Source organism: Habropoda laboriosa, unplaced genomic scaffold (assembly GCF_001263275.1).
Source record: "Habropoda laboriosa isolate 0110345459 unplaced genomic scaffold, ASM126327v1 scaffold276, whole genome shotgun sequence".
In the NCBI taxonomy this organism is placed as follows: domain Eukaryota; kingdom Metazoa; phylum Arthropoda; class Insecta; order Hymenoptera; family Apidae; genus Habropoda; species Habropoda laboriosa.
The window spans coordinates 518,075-526,104 of record NW_017100410.1 but is presented as its reverse complement, the minus strand read 5'-3'; the positions used below and the strand labels follow the sequence as shown (position 1 = coordinate 526,104).

General features: G+C 37.7%; 1 protein-coding gene across 1 annotated transcript in view; it reads right to left on the bottom strand.

The window, feature by feature from the left end:
• LOC108575470 (neurexin-1a-like) overlaps nt 1-8,030 on the bottom strand; it is a 279,829-nt gene that overhangs the window by 23,165 nt on the left and 248,634 nt on the right. Inside the window, exons 9-10 of the mRNA XM_017938285.1 lie at nt 6,832-6,939; nt 2,147-2,339 (exon numbers count right to left, since the gene is read on the bottom strand). Of these exons, the coding sequence (XP_017793774.1) occupies nt 2,147-2,339; nt 6,832-6,939 (301 nt within the window). The remainder of the gene's footprint in view (nt 1-2,146; nt 2,340-6,831; nt 6,940-8,030) is intronic.

The following is an 8,030-nucleotide window of genomic DNA, read 5'->3' as shown; positions in this document are numbered from 1 at the left end:
GTATCCTATGAGTATCGTGTTTGCAAAGCAATTGTTTATTCGAGTCGTAATTCTCAGACGCAGTGTCCACTCGCAAGCAATTCGCGATAGTTCTACTCTTAAAAGGACAGCGTAACGGTTTGAATTTAAAAAGGGCGCGTCTTTTTACCGTGATCGGCGTGCGTCCGCCGAGCAGTAATCGCGCATGCGTCGAGCAAAAAAAAGTATGGCGTACTGTATTGTATTAAGACCACGTGTGTGACGTTTGTTCTCGGTTTTGCCAATAAAAGTAATATAAAATCAGAAAATTTTTTTCCCGCTAACTTTTTTCTGTGCGCGAACAAACAGTTAGCTTATGTTTGGCTCGATGTACGTACAGTGACCCAGGTTCGCGTTTCTATGTTTGACTCGTAAGAAATATCACGAGTTCTAAGAAGTTAAGGCCTAGAATTTTTCCCAGAACAGTTGCGAGTGTATAGCGATCAGAAATCGGGCAGGACGACTCGTCCTCAGTCGATGTTTGCGAGGCTGTCGAACGAGTGCCTCAACAAACGACGAACGTCGCTTATACTGCGTGATTATAGTCTTGTGGGGAATACAGTGCTCGCTCGAACAACGCATTTTCGATTATACGCGGATATTTTTTTGAAAAATTTTGACGTTCATTTCGAATCAATTTACACATTTATCATATGTTCACAATTTTCTCTGTTGCGATATTCTACATCCTTTGGATTCCAGAACACCGATTTTTCTTCAACGAAGAGTAATTAAATCGATAATTTTATTTCTCGACCAATTTCTTTTCCTGACAATTTTTACTCGCACGAGAGTTCTCTCAAGAATACGAAACTACTTCGTGTTTGGAAAGCAACTGTTCGACAGTAGTATGATTACGTATCCATTCGAGAGCAAGTCTCGACACGTTTACTCTCAGGCAGTTGAGCTATGCTCTCGGACAGTCAATCTCAGGCGCGGGAGATACTCTCGAGAGCAACTCGCGATAGTTTTACTTTCAAAACGGCACGTATTTAGGCTTCGTATTTAGTTCGATATAATACAGACAACAACTCTGGCTCGAGTTTCTTGTTTTGCTCGAGTTTTTTATGTTTTGCTCGAGTTTCTTATGTTTCACTAGCAAAAAACATCACGAGCCTCGCGCAATGTTTTGGTACGTGAGGTTCACTAGGCCCAAGTTACATACTTGAGGGTCACTCATACGCCTAGGATTTTTCCCAGAACTGCTTCGTGAACAGGGAGCAGAAATCGGGAAGATCGTCACGTACGCAGTTAGTGTTTGTACCGTGCTGTCACAGTATTGTAGAAAATTCAGTGCTCCCTCGAATAAAGCGGTTTCGATTGTGCGTGGGTTTCGAATCAATTTACGTACTTAGCATATTCGTTCGTATGAATTAAGTGCCGCTGCATACAAGAAGCTAGCGCACCAAAATCAAGTACCCAACGAGCAGCTCAACTTGGGAGAAAAATCAAACGAGAAGCGTGTCTCTGCGAGCTACACAGCTTCACGGTATGTGAAGCTTCTAAGCACTGCACTGCAAGTATTACTCAACTTTAGAGAAAAAGTAATTGAAATACTATTTTAAATAATAGATGCTACAGGGTTTAGATAAAATGCTACTTTAAATAGGAAGCGAAATTTCGGTGAATGAAATATTTTTATACTAACAATCTCAAGCGTAAAATGATACCTAAATAGGTAAATCTTAAGTTTAAGATATTTCTCGACAATGAAAATAAGTTGAGAAAGAAAATTATACTATAACACAAAAGATCATAAACAGGTTTAAAAATCACAAAGCTTTAAAGTGTTTTAACCCTTTCATTACTCTCGACACCTACAGGCGTTTTAAAAATTAGCTCGCACTATATTGTTAGACCTATTTCGCACATTTCCACCGTAATTTAATAAACGAAATTTATAAACAACGCGGCCAGGACAACAAATTTTGCAGTCGTGATTAAAAATTTAGCATCTGCCACACGCGTTACGTATTAAAATCTGTCGCAGCGAAAGAGTTAATCTGTTTTATCTCTCCCCTTTTTTAAATTAAATAGAAGTTACAACGATATAATAGTAGAGGAAATACTTATTTTGAAAAAAAAAAGGCAACTGATACTAAATAAGAGAATAAGAGTAGTTCTATACCTGGTGTTCGAAATTCAACTGTTGAACCATCGACAGTGACACGTCCGTCTCTTTCGACCCGTCGAAATGCCACATCGTGCCACGTGCCGTCGTCAACTCGTTGTTTCGACGACTTTACTTTTACGGGTCCACTTCCGAGATCAGCGTGCAGATATAGGTGGCCACCGAAGATTTCAAACGCAAAAAGGTCTTGCTGCAAGAATGAAAAGAGATTATGTTAACTCGTGGAGCTCGGTGTTGTGTATTAGTAAGGAAATTGTTTATTGTATCCCTTATGGGGTTTGCAGCCTCCTTTCCACTCTTTTAATACTGTACATTACAATGAGAATCGAATAGAATATTCCAGTTTCGTTATTTCTATTTCGTTGAATTAGTAATTGATAAAGGACACGAAGGTAAAATTTTAAATGATAAAGTTGTTTAGCTTATTGTATCTAAAACAAATTGCAATTTCATTATTTATTCATGTTTGCAGTTTGACTCCGGAATTTTTCGTTGTGAGTTTGTGTTATTTGCGAATGATAACAGAGCACTGATTTTGTAGTTTGTAAACTTTTATACACAATTTGAAAGATTGACAAATTTTTTCACAAACGCTATTTTTTTTCTGTACTTTTTTGAAAGTTACAAATTTTTTTACACGAATGTGTATATTTTTTTCTACTATATACTGTGGCAAACGTTGAAATTTTATTCTAGACTCTGAAATTTTAAATCAAACGCGACACTCTCTCATTTTTTTGTTATTTCCTCGACCAACAAAATTTTTAATACGTACCTATTATTTGAAATAATTTGTTATTTAATGCAACTCGGTGAAACGTACTTTCCCCGTGTATATTTGCAGACATTTTCTGCAGACAAGGCTAATAAGTGTCCTCAGGCATTCTGTAGGCTGAAAACCCGTCTTTTGTCATGACGAAGAGTACACGGACTTTTACCCCCTGGTGTCATCTATTTATAGTTTCTGCCAATTACGGCACTGCTATTACACTCTCGGTGGCATAACTTCTTAATGAAGCAAGAATTACTGCACGAGATTTACATAGTACTGTTTCTTTCTACTTACAAGTTGATCTTTTGCAATAAAATTTCAAAAATGTTTATCGACTTTTGAACAAAATTCCTGAACATAGAAATTAGAAAAAAAATCTTCACTTGGCTAATATAGTTGCAAGTTCGATTATTTTAACTGAACAAGAACTGCTAATAAGACGTGAATTATTTAAATATACAGGGTGTTTCGTAACTAGTGGTATAACCCTGAAGATTCTGCATGAAAAAATTAATCGAAAACGTAGAATACAATTGTTTTATAAGAAGCTCCATTTTCGAGAAAATTGAATTTTAAGATTCGTCAATAAGCACTTAACTATCCTTTGGACTTTAAATCATATACACTACCGGCCAAAAATTTGGTATCACCTGCCAATTTACATCAATATTGAATCCGCTACTAATTCTTTATTGCTTTGAAATTGATGTTGTGGAGATCAATAGCACTTTACCTCATTTCAATTGATGTGAACGATAAAAAATTCGTTAAAAAATTATTATAAATGCTACCTTTTTTGGGGGAATTTTTGTGCAACTTGCAATGCACACTGATTCCAAACATTTGGCCGGTAGTGTATATTGATACTTTCTGTGCGAAGGTAATAGGTGTCCTAATACCTATAAACGACGGTGTGTATATTTTATGTCATAATTCATTAAATTTGTTAATACAATCAGTTTGTTACTCGATTCGATAAATTAAACGCCTACGTAGTCAAATGTTCGATTGATTCCAAAAGAAGAACCATTTTGTCTGATTACATTTGTCCAGTATAAGTCCATATAAGTAGTACGCAGGTACATTAAATTAATTTTGAAACACATCACTATTATGCATTACAATTTACACATTTTTTCCCTTAATAAATGATTTCAGATTTACAAAGAGCACGATAATATTCCATTATATCTCCGTATCAAAAGGGCTTTCACAACAATTTCCCAGGGATAGGTTTTTCAAACGGTATTCACGTTTTTATCAGGCAAAAATGTATTTCGATTGAACCCGGTAATTTAATTGTCCTCCTCCTACCATTTCATACAACCCCTTTTCGTTATCTCTTCTATTTTTACTCGAACAAACATCGATTTTTTTTTTACCCATCGTTGCTTTCAACTTTAATTTACATTATCGTTCGTTTATCCCGCTTCCTTCCCCTCTCAATTTCTCCCCCCTTGCCGATTAACTTTTATATTCCACCCCGGTTATTCCTAGCTTTTTTCCTCAACTTCTTTCACCGCGACACGACATTTCTCCTTCTCGTTTTTATCCAACACGCGTTATTTTCGATCTTCGTTCCGTTGTTTCTTCTTTCCCTTCACTTTTTTCAGAGAGAACAACCCACGAATTTCGACCGTTCGCTTCTTGCCCTTTCCTTCCCCCCCGCTATTTCTCTGTATAATTCACGTCGCTCCGAGTTTTTGAACGAGTTACGACGGATTTAACGCGAAATCGCGTCGCGCAAATTTTCGATCGATTCGCGGTGATTAATCGAAACGATTGCGTCATCGAGGCTGTCGATTCGCAGCAGGTTGAAGTATTTCGGGGAAAAAGGGAAAAAGTTTCAATAAGCCGCGGTATTCCAAAGAGCGGGTTAATGAAGTTGTTCATTATTGGCTCGCTGTTTAATATTCGTTGCGCGCTCGTGCTTCTCTCTCGTATTGGATTTTCTTCGATTTTTTTCTCCAAAATTACGACGTTCTTCTTTTTTTTTTTTTAACGTTTTCTCTGTTACAAATGAAGCTACATGGAGTGTGATAAAAATGCTTTTTCTAATGCTTTTATTATTTTCTTTTTTATGTTGTTCGTACATTATTATTAATTTTTGAATAATTATGTACTAATTCTACCTTGATGGAATAAAAGTGCATAGGATAATGCGTAGGTTTTGACAAGGTTTGGAAAAATTATGGTGAAGAATTTACAAGCGTTTCGGTTGCTTCAATTGTGTTGATTTAAATCTCACTTCTATTGTCCCCGAGAAATTATCAAATTTTAGTTGAAACCTTGAAAAATATGACTTACAAGGGAAGTTCGGCAACCCAAAAATTAAAGAAAAATTTGAAGTGACGCTAATAACCAACCATTTTTCGTTTCGGCAGTGAAAACACCTCTTCAAAGAAATTACGAGTTGCCACATTATCGTGAATATTTACAAAACCGTACAAGATATGTCGAAAAAGTTAAATTAAAAATTGTATGATTTCTACTATCGACGAATATCCAAAAATGTAGTTACGATTTCATATTATTTCTACATTAAACAGGGAATTTCCTAAGTATTAAAAAATGAAGAATTTTTAAACGAACCACTTTTATGTGAAATTGTCGCATAGTGCCTTACGCCATTTTCAAAATAAATACATTTGCACTTCTGTTTAACAGTAAAATTTCTATTAACTAATCAGTGAAGATTTCAAAAAGAATTGCAAGCGAAATGGTCAAAGATGAAAAGGCCATACAATTTTGTAACCGTAAGCACAGGGCCGCGTTCGTACTTTTGGAGGCTCCAGGCCTCAAGCCTCAAAATAGCAAGTCTATTTCAGTTAATCAAATTCACGCACATTAATTCTTAAGTTTATCATAAAATAAAAGTCGTCATCTCCATAATAACTCGTCTTAATAAATACGGTCTGTAGAAATTCTACCAACGAACAACACACCTTCATAAATTTGGCGTTTCCGTTTTCACCGGTACTTTATTTTCATATTATGAATTTAATATTGAAAAATAAGTATTTCATTTTGCAACTAAAACCACTCTTTTTCATATTCCCGTTTGCGAGGAGTAAGTTTTTAAAATGTGTCCTCAGCTTGCATTTAATACGCCTTACAGTAACTACGGCTCTGCGTAAGCAGCTTTAACCCTCGCCCAGCCAATGCCGGGTCACTTTTAACCCATGTATTAAGTACAGCGAAGAGGCGCAACGTCTGCTCGTTCGCTAGGCTCGATCTTATCGCTGTAACATAAACAAACGGCTGCGTGGAGAGTTCTAACGTGTTTAGCCAGGCAGTATTGAAGCAGCGAGAAGAAAAGATCGAAGAAGCTAAATAACAGCATAAATATGTTCGGGATGCTACAAATTCATAGGAAACGATATCAAATACAGCTCAACGTGTATAATGTAAGGCGCTGAGCGACGCGCTTAGACAACGACCGCGGGACCCGAGCCGCAGGGAGCGCTAGACAAGAATGAGCGCAGGCTGTACCCCCACTCCACGGCTTGCAGGGTCCTAACGGCCGAAGAACCATATAAAAACGGGAGAAGGGGCAGCGGCCCACGCAATATCGCACAGTCATTGACGAGCGAACCGACGTTATTTTAAGCGCCTGTAATTCCTTAGTCTTACAATAACATGTCTAAGACATATATGTTCACAACATACGATAAAAAAAAATACAATTTTATGTACACAATAAAGATTAGTTCATATAGCAACAATTCTAGTGTGGGTCAGAAGAGACCCGGCGTTGGCGTGCCGCGTCGCTGTTTTCGGTCGGCTGTTCGAGGGTTAACTCGTTTTTCTCGAAAAGTGACTTGTGTCACTTTCGAAACGAACAGCTCACAATGTCGACAAGTGAAAAACAATACAAAAGGACATTGAATTAATCGAAATGTGCACGTACCCTCGTGTGTGCTCCGCTTCGACTGTACATGATCAGCCCGTTAGCCTCGTTGGTACGGATTTTGAACGATATACTACCAGACTTGGCCGCCTTCCAGGGTGGCAGGACCTGAAACAAACGAGACAGACGTCTCTTAATAACTCCACTCTTGGCCACCACTTCTAGACATGAAAAAGCAAACGAAAGAAAAGAGAAAACGAACGGAAAGCAAAGAGAAAAATAGAAGAGGGAAACGAAATCCCCCGAAGTCCTGAAGAAGAATGGAGAACGGACAGCGTTGGCGGTTCGGTGTGTTCGGAATCCAAAATTTTCTGCTCCCCGTCGTGGACGAGTCCATTCATCATGCATGACGGCTTAAATAATCACGTGTCTCGTGCTCGTGGAATTTTTACTTCAATTTCACTACGGGATCCAGTGTGCTGCGGTTGACTGATTTACGTTTCGCCGTTTCGCCCATCGGAAAATTTCACTAGAGCCTCGTCTCCACGTGTATTCCATCCGCGTGAAAGTTTCTGTCTGACCAGTCTCTCTTACGCACGTTTTTCCAATTGAAAGAAACAAAAACAGCGGGAATAAGAAGACTTACTTCGAGGTACGAGAATATCGGGACGTTTTATATTTACGCTTAGAGACGATCTCGAGGTTTGAAAGGAGATCCTGTAGGCTTTGTATGTTTGAAGGAGTGTACCGTCCTTGTGGCGACTAAAATAGGTGAAGTTTGGGAATTTTTTTGTGGGTAACTACTAAATGGGAATCTTCAATTTTTTTGGAGGATGTAAACGTGACTTTTGACTTTCCTCTCCAATTTTTAGGAAATAAAAATGTTGCAAAATGGAGGAGTTGCTGCGAAACCTCTTCTGCTAGAACAAACATTGGAAAGTTTGGGATAAAAAGTTCTTTTTGGTTTGTAAATAAAAGTGTATCGTTTACAGTGTAGCTTTGGATTTTTCGAAAATTGTTATTGTAGAAATGGTGGCAATTGGAGCAGGGAAAACTTCTTTTTATTAAAAAAAAATCCACTTTAAACATCTCTACGAAATTCAATAATTCAGGTATCGAGAAAATCGTCCAGTATATTCTATAACACATTTTTATTTGAGTGGTATTATTTGAGGCTTCCGGGTGTAAGTGTCCAAAAGAATTTACATTCCGACGTTTCGCCAGCATTGCAGCTAGGGTCTGGAGACGCACTGATAATT